We start from the raw sequence: 16,128 nt of genomic DNA, 5'->3' as shown, positions 1-16,128 counted from the left end.
AGTGATGAAAACTATAGCAGGTTATTAGAAATTCTGCCTCAAAATCTTGAATGTTGTTCAAAATCTCCCAAAAAATATAAAGCCTTATCAGAATTTCACAGAAAACAAGGGCAGTGAGGAAAATCTGTTACATGTGTGCAAAGGACAAAAATAAGGGGCATTTATACATGTACCTTTTAGTTCTGGGATGTACCGGAGATCCTCTGCTTCAGAGCAGACTCAGTTAATCGAGTCTGCTCTGCATGGGAGCTGATGCGCACCGCGTTGCGCTGCTTGCAGTTGTGTAAGTGGCAAAATGCGCGACAGCACAGAGAAAATGGCAGCGGTGCGCTTTTGAACTAAAGCACTTCCGAGGTGTTTTAGTTCAAAAGTCCGCCGCCACCATTTTCTTTGACACACGTTTCACCGCTTATACAACTGTAAGCATCACAGCGCCAGGCGCTTGCACGTGTAAAAATGCCTAAGAATGCTAACCGTAGAAATGAAGTAGCTGTCTGGGAAAAGCAAAATCAGTAGTTCACAGGAAAGTTTGAAATCTTAAAGCTTTCAGAAGGCGTTAAAGCTACTTTTGTGAGCTTTGGTTATTTAAGTTCAGATTTAATAGTCAAATGTAGGATTCTGAACTAAATGGATACTTTGCTTTTATCCTTCTTTACCATCTCCTGTCTAAGAATCTCACCTTCTCAATCTGTCTCCTAATCCATCCCTACTGCATCTCAGTAGGCAACAAACACTGAGCTCCTGCTCACCTAGCAGAGAACCTGTAACTTCCCTGGGAGTCCCTTGATGTGCTCTTCTGGTCCTTTCAACTTGATGATTCCCCCCTGGTGGAGAAGTGGCCAGATCCAGGTGCACAGGTTTGGGATTGCATTTGGGATCGTACCTGCAGACTAGCCCCACATAGGATTCAGCCCATGGGGCTGGAAGGTTAGGCATGATTAGGACAGTATGTCCCACTCATTAAGACTCACTTACCTGCCTTTGGGTCCTATGGGAAAAAATTCCTTTTATTCTGTAGAAAAAAATAGTGCATTCATATAAAGACTGCAGAAGATGATTAGAAGTAGAATGACTTTTTTCCCCCTCTTTTGAAATACGATCCCAGTCTAACTGAATGTTGTGATAAAGATTTTAAGTATTTATTTGCAAAAGGCCTGTGCAGGATCCAGCTAAGTTCCAACAGATCAATCAGTTGTGAATATTTGTTGTAATTTGGTTTAGCTCTTGATGGAATGTATTCAAATAGAGCCAAAAATTTTGTTTCGTCTCCTCTGATTGTTAAGTGATTTCTGTTAACACTGGGTTGGTTTGGCATGCACTATTTCCTAGTCATTGAGAAGAGAATGAATCCAGAGAAAGAAGCTGGCAAAGCTCTGATATTTACATAATGTCTGTTTTTTTGTGAACTCTGAATGTGGATGAAAACACTCTAATCTTCTTAGTGATCTCAGCAAAAATTGAATGCATTGGGTCAACCTATTTTCTGAAAAGATTCAGTAAAAAATAGAAGCCTGCATCATGATTGAAAATAAACATGTTTACTGATTCAGTTATGAAACGTTCTGATGACCTAGTAATATTTGAATTATTCCATCATTACATCAGGTTTTTCTTAACGTACGTTTTGGTAGGTTTCCTAAAAATAGAACAAATAGCCCTTGTATTATTCCCTGTCAACTGGTTGAACATTCACTCCATTAGGATAAATTTGAACTGTAGTGTTAAGGGAAGAAAAGGCAAGTGCCAGGATCACTAAACCAACTTACTGTCCAGCTGCACCGTTTCAGTTGGGAAGTTAATTTGATAGAAAATTGTGCTGAGAGCTGTTAGATCATGCTAAATTTGGGGAGGGATGAGGGATTATCATCCCTGTCAAATTCATTTTGTTTGAGATTTTGAATATACATTGACTGTTGATTTTTGTGTCAGTATATTCCAGCTTTCAAACACCTTCAGTACTACAAGGCTAAAGTTCTGATTTAAAAATGAAGTTTAAGATTTAGGTATATCATTTCATTATTTGATGTACCTTATGTCTAGATTTGGCAGCATAACTGTGTGTAACAGCACCTATGTAATTGCCATCCTGGAAGTACCCACTAGGTATGATAGGTCTCAATAAAGATGGCTGTTTGTTTTGGTTTATGCTAAACCAAATTGCTTTAATTCCAACACATTTTCTGTGCACGGTGCAACCTTACAACATGAGTCATAGTTTGATTTTTCAGAAGCATCAGTCCTTCAGCATGTAACTTTTCAATTTTCCATTGTAAAGTATCACAGCCCAAACAATTCTCTCTCGCTTTATGTTCAAGAGTCACAATTATATCTACCCCATCTATGAACTTGCCAGTGTTGGATTTCATTAACTACTTGAATATTTTATGTAAATTGACTCTAATTCACACACTTACAAGTAAAGAATAGATTTATTGTTAGTATCTTGTATGGCTTGAACAAAAACAAAGCTTCATCCTGTATTCTAAGCTCGAATGCAGTTTTAGGGTGCGATGCTCTAAATTATTTTGATAATACTGCTTTCTTATTCCTATTGGTGGCATACTGGAGAACCAAGCTATACAGGATTAAAATTCATTAACTGTAGTTTACTGGAAAAAGGCAAGTCAGATGAGAACATGTTTAGTCACTGAGCAAATAGAACAGAATTAGTTGTAGTAAAATACTCAGAATTTGACCAGTTCTAATGAAACATAGTGCCAGCCATTTCACTAAATCATATAAACATTTAGCTTTAATAGTTCCTGTGTTTGTTCTACACAGTCAGTAAAGTATAAATTGGATTTATAACTCATAGATTATGGGATTGAATATGCAAGTATACTTGCTCCTAGAAAGTTTATCAGAGGAAAGACAGAATATAGACAAACTTACTATTGGACTAATGAAGGGTTCCTCTGCTACTGAACAGAGACCATCAGTAATTTCCTTATTTGCTTATCTGAGCTCCTTTCAGAGAATTCTTTCTATACAAATAGAAAGGTAGCAGAAGAGTAAGGATGTGTATCCCAACTGCTGCCTAAAATTAAATACCTCATATATCATAATTTTATGCTGTAATTATTCTGTTGTATGTTCTGTTTTCTATTTTATGTTACAGAATTATGTAACGTATGAACAGCAGATGAAAACGATATATTGACCTAAATACACTAGTGTATGGTGTTCCATAAGTTCCCATCTCTGTAACAGTAGAAGCAGCAATTTCTGTGTATTTAACAATTTTTATTTTCCTCCCTAGTTGTGTGCTGCCCACCTACCAACACGATCAGAGGCACCAAACCACTATCAGGCAGTATGTCGTGCATTGTTTGCTGAAACAATGGAATTGTACACGTTCCTAGCAAAAATTAAAAGTGCAAAAGAGGTAAGCAATCTGCTAGAATTCTGTGTTGTTATTTTGGTTACTGTGTGAGTGATCCAAGTGAGATGTTTTCTATTCCCAACCACCAGTGATAGACAACTGCTTCAGGAAATTATTAACAGTGTTTGGAAAGATAGTTGTACAGTTCAGTTTTCTTTTGCATCCAGTAACTGTTAATCATACTTATCTGATCGAGGTTAATGTATATTCATGATTGACTGCGATTAAGGACCTACCAAAACCTTTAATCTTAATTTGTTTTTGATGTGTGCCCCCTCCTTCCCCACCCCTGATTGTCAGAGGGGCCCTGGTAGTCCATCTGCTTGCTACTGATCAACCAGAAGGTGAAAAACATGGTTTTAAATGCACCATGGTTTTTGCTTCCCGCCCTTGGCTACGGGGCCCCAGCAGCCCTGCTGCTTGGTGCTGATTAGCCTGGAGGCAAAAACTGCGGCATATTTAGAACCACAGTTTTTGCCTCCTGGCTGGTCAGCACCAAGGATCTCTGACAATTGTGAGGGGGGTACGCGCCAAAATGAGTAAGTTTAAAGGATCCACTGTGCAGTGCACTTCTGCCACAATTTCAGTAGGTTCCTAACTCTGATCCATGATGCTAAGTGAGTAGGGGGAGACCAAAAGTATTTTTGGAGTGATTGCATATTTTTGTTCTGGTCTATATATACACCTGCATCTAGTGCAGTGCTTAATCTGCTCCATCACATCTGCACCTCCCTCACTCCAGATTCCTAATCCCTCTACAGCGAGGGTAAGCATAGACACAGCACAGTGTAGGGGAGTGCTGCAGAAGGGATGGGTGGCAAGGCACATCTCTGTGCCACCGATTTTCCCCATCCTGGATCAACCCTCAGTGGTCCATAGGTTGCCAACCTTTTCATTACATGCAAGTCCTCTTGCCTGCAAGGAGCACTGAATGTTTTTGTGGACCATTTTAGCAAAGGGTTCCTGAAGGATCATGAGTATGAAACTGGAGATGGGCCTATTGAAAGTCTCTGAGTTAAAGTTAATGGGGAGAGCACAAGGGTGATGTTATAATGGATTCCTGCTATAGACAACCAGATGAGGAGGAAGTGGTGGATGAGGCTTTGTTCAAACAGCTAGCAGAAGTTTCCCAGTCACACACCCTGGTTCTCATGGGGGACTTCAGTTACTCTGACATCTGCTGGGAGGGCAATGCACAGGCAATCCAGGAAGTTTTTGGAGAGTGCTGGGGACAACTTCCTGGTGTAAATGCTGGACTGGACAACTAGGGCCATGTTCTTCTTGACCTGCTGCTCACAAACAGGGAAGAATTGGTGGGGAATGTAGTAGTAGATGGCAGCTTGGGCAGCAGTGACCACAAGATGATTGAGTTAAGGATCCTGAGGAGCAGAGTAAGGACCCTGGACTTAAAAAAAAGCAGACTTTGACTCGCTCAGAGAACTCATGGGCAGGATCCCCTGGGAAGCCAGTCTGAGGGGAAGAGCAGCCCAGGAGAGCTGGCTGTACTTTAAGGAAGCCTTACTGAGACTGCAGGAACCAACCATCCCGATGTGCAGGCAGACTGGCAAGTATGGCAGAAGACCAGCTTGGTTTAGCAGGGAGCTATTCAGTAAACTACGTTACAAAAAGGAAGCTTATAGAAGTAGAAACTTGGACAGATAGATAGGAAAGAGTATAAGAGCATTGCTTGGATGCAGTCAGGAAGGCCAAAGCACAATTGGAGTTGCAGTTAGCAAGGGATATGAAGGGTAACAAGAAGGGTTTCTGCAAGTATGTTGCTGGCAAGAGGAGAATCAGGGAAAGTGTGGGTCCTTTCCTGAATGGGGGAGGCAACCTTGTGACAGAGGATGCAGAAAAGGCTGAAGTGCTCAATGCTGCCTTCACCTCAGTCTTCACAGGCAAGGCCAGCTCCCAGACTACAGCACCAGGCACCCCCAGCATCCCAGCATGCTCTTTGGGCTGAGTGGGGCTCTCTGCTTCACAGCAGGGCTGGTCCCTCCCCTCTGCTCCCTGACTGCAGCTTTGGCAGAGACTGCAGGCAGCTACCCCCACCCTTCGCCACTCCCTGCTAAGCAGGAATTTCCCCCTCCCCTCTGCCTTCCTGAGAGGTGTCTGTGTATTAGCTAGCAGACCGCATGCTGGCTACAGTCCATGCTGTGACAGATAGGACAAAGAAAGAATCAGCAGGTAACTGGTAATGTCCCTCTGTTGTTTTCTTAATGGGGTGATAAACAATGAGTTAGGGGTGATAAACACTATGTTATCAATTCCCTGCTGGGCTAATCAGAGGGCTTGCTGGAGCCTGGCCACGCCCCCCTTATCTCAGCAATGTGGAAGGGAAGGGAGGGCTGCTATAGCACCCCCGCCCATAGCTTCTAGCCTGAGCCACTGCTGGCATGTAACTGCATATCTGGGATGTCTGTACAGTTACCAACTGATTTAGCCTAGCCATGTTAGACTAACCTGCAAAGATTAAATCAGTTCAGGCTCAGGGTTTTTGAATATCTGTCCCTAGCCTTGGAGTACTGTGGGGCCCCCACTACAGAGAAGATGTGGACAAATTGGAGAGTCCAGCAGAGGGCAACAAAAATGCTGAGGGGACTGGGAGACATGACTTATGAGGAAAGACTAAGGGAACTGGGCTTATTTAGTCTAGAGAAGGGGAGACTGAGAGTGGATTTAATAGCAGTCTTCAGCTACTTGAAGGGTGGCTCGAAAGAGGATGGAGCTAGACTGTTCTCAGTGGTGACAGATGACAGAACAAGGAGCAACAGTTTCAAACTGCAGCAGGGGAAGTTTAGTTTGGATATTAGGAAAAATGTTCTGACTAGAAGGGTAGTAAAATACTGGAACATGTTACCCAGAGATGTGGTGGAAGCTCTATCCTTGGAAGTTTTTAAGATGTGGGTAGACAAAGCTTTGGCTGGGATGATCTAGTTGGGGATGGTCCTGCTTTGGGCATGGTGTTGAACTAGATGACTTCCTGAGGTCCCTTTCAACCCTAATTTTCAATGATTCTATGAATGAATCTTGAAGAAAAGTATATAACTGTTGCAATATAGTTCTTGTTGAGATCCATACCTGAGATGTTGTAGATTATTCATCTTCCCTCAAGGGAGTGGTACCTTGAGGTACTAGTAGTTTCTATTACTGCCTTAAAAATTTGATTAGCTGTGATAACACTTCATCTAAAGAAGCTGAATATTCTTGAACCTTATCATTCATATGTTCTTAAAAGGGTTATTTAGATAGTAGTGCTCAACTTTTTTTTTGGCAGTGAGTTGCATGGGTGTTGCCTGGGCCGTCAGTGGGCTGGATCCGGATGGTGGTCCCAATCCAGCACAGGGTGGTTGCAGCAGAGCCCCATCTGGCTGCACTGAGGGAGGCAGGGGGCATCCTGGCTCTAACATGACCCTGTGGGGGAAAAAGGAGTGTGGCTCAGCTCCAACCTGTCCCATGGGACAAGGGAGCAGGGTCATGGCCTAGCCCTCTGCAGGGCAGAGGGGAAAGGCGCATGGCCCAGTCCCAACCCAGCCCTATGGGGGGAGGGGGTGTGGCCCGGCCCCGTGTGGGGAGGGGGTATGGTCCAGCCTCAGGGAGGGGAAGGTAGATTGGCTTGGCCCTGTGGTGGGGGAAGGGGGCTTGAGTTGGCCCCAGCCCAGAAACAGGGTGTGGCTCAGTCCTATCCAGCTTGGGGTGGTGGGAGGGGGCGTGGCATGGCCCAAACCTGCTGCATGGGGCTTGGGGTTTGGGAATTCGGCAGTGGGGAAGGGTGGCCATATTTATTGCTACTTCTCTCCTGCCACCAAATTTCTCTATCTGGAGATCCCCACAGGCCAGATATCTGTGGCTCCATGGACTGCATTTGGCCCACAGGCTGGAGGTTGAGCACCCCTAATATAGACTGTCAACCTATTGGAGATCCATAGCCTCTTTGGGATTTGGAGTTTCCTTCAGCCTGGAAACTCTGTTGGACTGATCATATGCTTTCTAACATGCTAACATGATCAAACTGATCATATGCTTTCTAACATGCTTTTCCACCAAGGTAACTTTATTTGTGGTGATCACATCAGCCAGGAAAGTGTGTAAGTTACAAGCTCTTGTGGCAAACTCCCCGCACATTGTTTTCAACAAACACAAGATCTCACAGTGCCTGTACACAAGTGCAGAGGCTGCTCCGACATGCTATAATTACAGTGCATTGTAGCAGACTCTGCGCTTTAGCAGCCTCCCTGGTCTCTTATATCAGCATCTCTACTCTTCAAAAAGGTGGTGGGTGCTTTTAACTAAAGCTCGTCGAATGAGCTTTAGTTCAAGTGCCCCCGGTGCTGTTTTGAAGCATGGGGATGCTGATACATGAGATGCTGCAGCATTTTGATTAGAGCAGCTCTCAGAGCCACTGTAATTGAAGTGTTGCACCCTGCCCGCTCCCCCTTGGAGTATATGTAGAAGTGCCCTCAGTGTGGCCATATCCTAAATTCTTTAAAAACACACACATTCACCTGTGCACACGTATCTCTTGGGGCCCCTTTACTTGTGCAGATAAAGGCACAGTAAGATCTAATGTCCAATCCACATAATCGCGCCTCCTGCCATACCACATTTCCATGGGAGGAGGTACGACTGTGGGATCACACATTGGATCTCATTGTGCCTTATCGCCAGTGCAGGGAGAGCCCGGGATCACAGTTGACTCCTGTGGGGAGCCGACGGGGCTCACAAAAATGTCAATGTTCTCCCTGCTGCCCCTTCACTGGAAGCCCCACACCTAGGGGACAACATTTCCCTTGCTGCGAGCTCCACTGCTGCTGAGGCTGGCAGCAGGCACACTGCCAGGAACACTGCTGCCACTGTGGTGCTTGTCAGCTGCGGGGCTGACAGCGGGTGGTGCACCCCTGTGCCTGGGAGCTCCTCAGTTGATGGGGCTCCCAGCCATAAGGGAGCACCTAGACACACGCTCAGTTAATGGCATAAGAGCAAGCTACAAAGTTATTACACGTTCTTTGTGGAATAATTTTGTAGCTTATTGCTTGCTTTATCACTTCATTAATTGGTTGAATTTATAGCTGGATCACAGTTTAAGATGTGATTAACTGGCTAATTATGCCTTAAATGTAATGTGTAGATGGGGCCTTGGCATTTCATCTTATACAAATTATATATCTTACCTAAGTTTCCAAGGCACATAGATGAGGAGAGAGTCCAGACTTGAAAATCAGAAAAAAATCAGAAAAAAAGATAAGATGTCTGTTTATATCCTTAGACCAACATGGTTACAACGTACACCCCTGTAAACAGGATGTGCATTTGAAACCTGCTCAGGGTTTTGAATGTTACAAAAATCCTGGAGGCTGGACCAGTGGGAAGATGGTAGTCCAAGACATGTAATCAGTGTGTTTATCTCCCCACCTTTGAAATTAATTATATACCTCTCCAATTTATCATATGGATGCCACTTCTATATAATCAATGGATTATGTGTAGTGACAGAAAGGTTTTATTAGAAGAAATTTGGGTGAGTGTAATACTCATAATTGAGGAAGCAATGAGTAAATTTGTATATGTCATCACAATGAGTGCAAATTGAAATGTTTATAGTTCCCTGCTGCACCTTTTTAATAGTATCCTTTTTATACAAAGGTTCTGAGACGAGCAACAAAAATAACCTACAGCCAGAGAAAGATATCTGTTCACTAAGAGAGTGATAAATGGGGTGAATAGAATGAAGCCAGGAAGGGTGAGGTGGCATACTAGCTACTGTTATAGCAAAAAGCAAGAGAGAGTATGTATAAAGAAATGTCATGGAATAGCTGTAGCAGCTACAAGGTAGCTTCTCAGTATAAACCTCATTAACTCAACCTCCCTTAAAAGAAATTAGGTCTCCTAAAACCTTAATTTCATTGTACAATAGTAGAATCTTTCTGGCAAGCTTGGTAAATTATTCCCTTTTTTTTTTTGGTCATTTTGTTGGCCTTGCTGCCCATCTCCTTTTGCTACTCACGCCTCTCCTTTCAGGTGCTCTGAGGAGAAATAATGCTTGTCTGGTCCACAATTGGGGCTGGCACCTTCTGCTTTTTGGCCTCAAGATGGGCTAGGACTTCCTATAACTCCCTTGCCTGCTGCTCTGGCTCATAGGGCTGTTGGTGAAAGAGAGGTGAGACACTTGCTGTTTTTCTCCAACCTGAGCAGTGGAGCTTTGTCTTAACTGCATAAGAAATTCACATATGGGAGGTAGTCATCTTTTTTTCACTACCAGCTGAAAATGCACCCCCTGAAACAGAACAGTCATATCTGTTCTTATGAAATGAAAACTACCTGCTTTATTAAGATAAAATTACTTTTCTTAATGACACACAAAACTTAACAGATGTGCTTTAATTAAAATGTGCTTAAAAGTAACAATGCAGGAGACTAATTGTTTTCAAGATCAAAAGGTATAGGATTTCCTTTGTATGAACTGGACCAAAGACATAATTGCAGGTCTAAGGAAAAGAATGCATCAGATAAAGTGAACATTCCTTTTTTTAGGGGCTAGGAGCAGCTGTTCATTTTGTAATAGAATATTTTTTTATGCAAACATAGGAACATAAAAATTGCAATCGTGTATCAGACCTGAGATGCATGTAATCCATCATCCTGCCTCTCTTGCTAGCTAGCAGTGTATACTTCTGAGGAAAGTGTAGTAGGCAGATGTGGGATAATTTGCCACAATAGGCCTCTTCCAGATTTTTAAAATTTAAATATTAGCTCAAGCCCAGAGGCATAAGCCCAGATAAATTTCAAGATAAATTGCAATAAGTTTTAAACGTCCAGTTCTGTTTTGAATCTTGGCCACAAAGATTTCCTGTGGCAGTGAATTCAATGATCTAGTTATGGTGATGTTAGAGTTACGTTGTACCTTTGGTGGTGCAAGAATTATGCAAGAAGTATGGATTTCTAGGGTGATATCATTTATTGGACCAACTGCATAGTTGGGGTTAGAGTTAGACAAGCTTTCAAATGCAAGACATTCCTCATTAGGTCTGAGCAGTAGAAGCCAGCACAGCACAGTAAAAAAGGGTTGTAAGAGGGCAGAGAGAAATTCCCAGGGGTAGCAGATAAACAATTAGGAAAAGAAAAGAAGCTGATTACTGGGTGAACAAGGCCTATCAAAAGGGTTATTCTCACTTTTTCTGTGTGGAAAGAATTTGGGAATCAGGTAAGTTATATAACCTATTATGCACCATAAAACCAATGTCAGTGATAATAAGAGCTTAAGCAGACAAGGTTCTTTGGGTAAATGTGATATCTTTTATTAGACCAGCTTAATAGTTGGAAAAATTGTTCTTTACAAGCTTTCAGGTACAAACACCCTTCTTCAGGTAACAACATACTTGATATTAAGAGGTTGGTGTTAAAGCTAGGGACAGAAGTTATACACAGACTGGTTTAAGTGATCAGAAACTGGTTTAAATCTGTAACAGAACATAAATTCAGTGCACATAAACCAGTTTCAAAATGGCAGAAACTGGTTTAAGATAAATCTGGTTGAATGTAGTATGAGACTTAACTGATTTAGGTTAAACCAGTTTATGGAACTTGTGTCCCAGACCCCTTCCTGATTTAAATTAAATCACAGTTCCCGAGCATCGTAGCATGCTTTGCAGGCCTGGGCTGGGCTGTGCCATCTGCTGGAGCAGAGCAGGATTGGCCCCACGCCTCTGCTGTCCAGCTGGAGCAGTGATGGCTAGCTGACAAGAGGGTGGGTGTGTTGGGGACATAGCCTGGCCTGCCTGGAAGGGGCAGAGCAGCCCCTGCCAGACTTTTCTCCACTGGAGTGGAAGGGATGGGGGCATGGGACAGCAGGCTCAGGCAGAGGGGAATTTTCATAGATTTCATAGACATTAGGGCTGGAAGGGACCTCGGAAGATCATCAAGTCCAGCCCCCTGCCCAAAGGGCAGGAAGTCAGCTGGGGTCATAGGATCCCAGCAAGATACGCATCCAATTTACTCTTGAAGGTGTTCACTGTAGGTGCTTGAACCACCTCCGATGGCAGGCTGTTCCAGTTCTTGGGGGCTCGGACAATAAAGAAATTCTTCCTTATGTCCAGCCTGAAACGGTCTTGCAGTACTTTAAAACCATTCAACCTCGTCATTCCTTGGGACGCTCTGGTGAACAAACGTTCCCCCAGATACCAGTGGTCACCCCTGATAAACTTATAGGTGGCCATCAGATCACCCCTGAGCCTGCGCTTTTCCAGGCTACAGAGCCCCATGGCTCTCAGCCTGTCGTTGTAAGGTCTCTTTTTCTGACCTCTGATCAGGCACGTGGCTTTTCTCTGGACTCTCCCAAGCTTCTCCACATCCTTTTTGAATTGTGGAGCCCAAAACTAGACGCAGTACTCCAGCTGCGGCCTCACCAAGGCCGAGTACAAGGGGAGAATGACGTCCCGGGATTTGCTTGAGAAGCATCTATGGATGCAAGCCAGCGTTTTGGTCACTTTACTAGCCTCAGCATCACATTGCAGGCTCATGTTCATCTTGTGGTCAGTGATGACCCCCAAGTCTCTTTCTTCCATAGTGCTAGCCAGCATAGCACTGCCGAGCCTATAGGGATGCTGCAGGTTTTTCCTCCCAAGGTGGAAAACCTTGTATTTTTCAGTGTTAAACACCATCAGGTTCTCGTCCGCTCATTTGCTGAGCCTGTCCAGGTCAGCCTGGATCGCCCTCCTGTCTTCTGGTGTGGATGCTTTGCCCCAAAGTTTGTCATCAGCAAACCTGGCCAGTCTGCTTCTGACTCCAATGTCCACATCATTAATGAAGATATTGAACAATATGGGTCCAAGGACAGAGCCTTGGGGGACCCCACTGGTCACAGAGCACCATGACGATTGACTTCCATCAGTTACCACCCTCTGGGTCCAACCACGGAGCCAATTTCCCAGCCAGCAGATTAAACCCCCCTGCCTCTCCTCTCCCACCAACAGGGACCCAAACCAGGGTCTTGCTGGCTTTTCCCCCTTGTTCATGGCTTAGCATAGCCCAGGACCCTCAGAGCCCCTCCCAGCCGGGAGGCAATCCCACTGTGCCTTCCCAGCCACCGGGACCGGGATTTTGCTTGGGGCAGCCTAGGAGCAAAGGCCAGGTCAGAGGAGGGAGGGGGATGAAATGACCCCAAGCCCAGGTGGGGACGTGCACAGAGGAATCGCAGTGGCAGTGGCTTCATCCTGGATGTGAGCCCCACCAAGCAGAGGAACTCAGGCTGGGGGCGTGAGGGGGTCAGGGAAGGGGCTCAAGTGTGTCCATGCTAGCTAGGGCAGCAGCTCCTGCCTGGCAGCCTCTTCTACCCTCTGCAGAGGTACCTAGGCTGGCCCTGGCCCCTACAGCGGTGCACATGGCACGGGCTCGCCTGCTCAGCCCCGAGTGTTATTATACGTGTCTCCCAGGCCACTGGGTGCCAAGCTGGGTGCGCACTGCTCACTTTTCCCCTCCTGGCAGTGGTGCAGCACAGCCTTGTGTACCAGGCGCAGGGCACTATCCCCACAGCTTCCCTGTTGTTGCTGCTGCCTTTGCTGCCAGTATCAGGGAGGCCCACCTTGGCCATATTGGTAGATGTCGCCCACAGCACCAAACTGCAGTCGGCTGCCCAGTGACCAGATGGTGGTGGTGGTGCAGGGAAGCTGTAGGGATAGCATCCCATGCTTGGTGCCTGGTATACAGGGCCGTGCTGTGCCGCTGTGTAGGGGAAGAGTGAGCGGTGTGTGCCTGGTGGCCTGGGGGCATGCAGGTAATAGCGCTTGGGGCTGAGGGGGTGAGCCCATGCCGTGCGCGCTGCTTCAGGGGCTGGGGCTGGCCTGGGTGCTGCTCTCCAATAGGTAGAAGGGGCTGCCAGGCAGGAGCTGCTCCCCCAGCTACATGTTCAGCTCAGCTCTGCCCCAGGCTAGCATGGATACACTTGAGTCCCTTCTCCGCCCCCTCCCCACAGCCTAGGTACCTCTGCTCAGCAAGGCTCATGTCCAAGATGAAGCCAGCTGATGCCGCGATCCCTCTGTGTGTGTCCCCACCTGGGCTTGGAGCTGTTTCATTCCCCTCCCTCCCCACAATCTGGCCTTTGCTCCTGAGCTGCCCCAAGTGAAACCCTGGCGCCAGCAGCGGGGAAGGCACAGTGGGATCGCCCCCTGGCTGGAAAGGGATTTCTGGGGGTCCTGGGTCATGCTGAGCCACAAGCAGGGAGAAAAGCTGGGCAGACCCTGGCTGGGGTCCCTGCAAGTCAGGGTAGGAGTTTAAACCCCTCCCCAGTTATACTCAGCCTGCTGGGGCCTGGCCACACTTCCCTTCAGCTCAGCTTCCCTCCAGCCTGAAGGAAAGGGAGGGCTCACCCTAGGACCTCCCCAGCTTCTAGCCTGAGCCACTGCAGGCACGTGGCTGCATTGCCAGAATCAAGAGTGAATGTCTATTCACTTGCTTGTCAGGTTAATCTACGCAGGTTGCAGTAACCTGCAAAGATTGAATCAATTCAGGCTTGGACTTTTGAATGTCTGTACTTAGCCTTAGTGTCCAGCCAGGTTATGAATTTTTGTTTCCAAGTTCGTCTCTTAAGGGTTTTAGGTAAATTTTCCGTGAATACAAGGATAGTGAGGTCAAAGAGGGACTGGTTGTTCTGTGAAAAATATGTTCCTACTGGTGTATGTGAAAAAATATAAAGAACCAAATAATGCTGAAGCCCCCCTGCTCTGGACCAAATCTAGTGGCTCTACAGGCTGGATCTGGCCCAGAGACCGTAAGTTGTCAACCCCTGCTTTAGCTTGTTTGCAGGCTTACCTAGTAAGCTGTTGCTATGGTTGCTGATAATGGTCTGATTTTTTCTTTTCTCTTTAACAAGATGTAATCTAATATTAACAACACTGGTAAGAACTTTGCAATCATACTGTCATTTTTTTATGAACAGTGTGAAACAAGCAGCTATTTTGCTTCTATAAACTTAGATTCAAAGAGCACCATTTTTTGTTCACATCACCAATCTACAAAAATAAATGCATAGATACATACTTAGGATCAAACAGTATTTTTGCATTGTATCAATGTACTTTTAAAAATATTATAGAATATTGCTAAGGTTATGCTCCACAAATGTGAAGATATTGCCAAATGTTTATTCATTTAAATACCTGCTATGAGTTATGGTATCACAGCCAATAACGTCTACCTAGCAGCTAATTTTGGAGCCTGTCAGTATATTGTTGTTGTGATCAGTGAGTGTTCATAAATGGACAACAAAGTACTTAATCTGCTTTCTCCCTCCACACGAATGCAAAGTACCTGCTAGCTTCAAAAAGCAAGTATTGAATATGGAATTCAAATCCCTGTAGAAGTACCAAAACCAGAGAGATGTTTTAAGGACTGATTCTGGAAACCTTACTCTTAATGGTAACTCACTTAAGTTAAATGGGGTAATCTCAAGGGAGTAGTTGCTGCAGTCCCAGGCCCACGCAACTTAAATGTAGTAATTAGGTAGGTAAAATCTCTTGTCACCATTGTGAAGCAGCCTGTTTTATGAATGACATTTTACATCTTATTCCAGATGTGCAAGATGGCATATTTTATGTTCCCCACTTATCAGGGTCAGAATCACTTCCATGCTTAATAGAGTATCTAGCAATAGAAAACAGAAACTGGAGGTGATGATATTTTACAGTTTCGAATGACTGAAAGATGTAGGCAGGATCTAGTCCTGTTTATGCAGAGCTGCTTGAACTTGTAAATTTTAGGGACCATTTTGTTTGAGTTTTTGCTGTTATGCAGACAAGGGCATTACATAATTTTCCATTTGTCTTGGAGCAAAGGAAAGATACTTTCAAAAAGTAACTGGTTACTTTAAACAATGCAAAAATATAAAGAAACCTATGTATTTATTTACACAAATCAATAGGGAACAGTGTGACAGACCACAGGGATATAAAAAGTGTCAAGTGCTTTAATGGTTATAAAATAAAGCTGTTGAAATGCTTAATGTTCAGATTTCCTACAAATGTACAAATGCATCAAGACCTTTCTGTAACATGTGAATGAAATCTGTGGTGGGGTTTGAAGTCTTAAGGTTAGCCAGAGCGACCTTTTAAGATTTTTTTCCCCCTCTAAAATTAAACTTAACTAAGCTATGCACTTATCAAAGAAAAATAGGCTTCCTCTAGCTATTTGTTTCTTGTCCCTTGGGTAAGTATAAATGGTACTGTCTCGGACGGCCAGGGCCGACTCGAGTTACGCTCGTATGTCAGGGCGGGCTGGTGAATGGAGAGGCAGACACAACTTATTGGTTGTAAAAAACTTTACTCACGCCGCTTGCAATCACGACGCAGGTGGTCCGGTCGTCGGAACAACCACACGAGTTGTTCCAGCTGGCGGGGCCCAAGCCAGTTAATCCGTCCGCAATTCGAAGCCGGCGGGGAAAGGGGTACGTCGGGGTTGCGCTCGGTGACGGGAAGAAAGATCGATAGGTGATCAGTCTATCGATCGGCAGCCACAAGTCAGATAACTTCAGAGGCACTCTGCAGCGTGCTCAAAGCTCTTCGACTTGGGCGGAAGTCGCGCGGAATTTTAAACGGCCAGCGAGCCAATTACTAGCCGCCACGTGTGAATAATTTAGCACTGGCCAATAACGGGGCACAAATTTGCATCCGAATAGCGGGAACTCTTTGCACCGTGCATTTCTGTGCTGCAAAGAAGAAATGCATCCTGCAAAGGAAACTGCAAATTGGCAGGAACTC

General features: G+C 45.0%; 1 protein-coding gene across 2 annotated transcripts in view; it reads left to right on the top strand.

Annotated features, from left to right (window-relative positions):
• SPIRE1 (spire type actin nucleation factor 1) overlaps positions 1 to 16,128 on the top strand; it is a 165,687-nt gene that overhangs the window by 84,793 nt on the left and 64,766 nt on the right. For both annotated transcript variants that reach the window (XM_025192598.1, XM_025192599.1), the window contains exon 3: positions 3,260 to 3,385. In XM_025192598.1, the coding sequence (XP_025048383.1) occupies positions 3,260 to 3,385 (126 nt within the window). The remainder of the gene's footprint in view (positions 1 to 3,259; positions 3,386 to 16,128) is intronic.

The sequence above is a fragment of the Alligator sinensis genome, unplaced genomic scaffold (genome assembly GCF_000455745.1).
Source record: "Alligator sinensis unplaced genomic scaffold, ASM45574v1 scaffold1143_1, whole genome shotgun sequence".
NCBI lineage: Eukaryota > Metazoa > Chordata > Crocodylia > Alligatoridae > Alligator > Alligator sinensis.
Note: the sequence above shows the minus strand (reverse complement) of the source record. Positions and strands in the feature narration are given on the sequence as shown.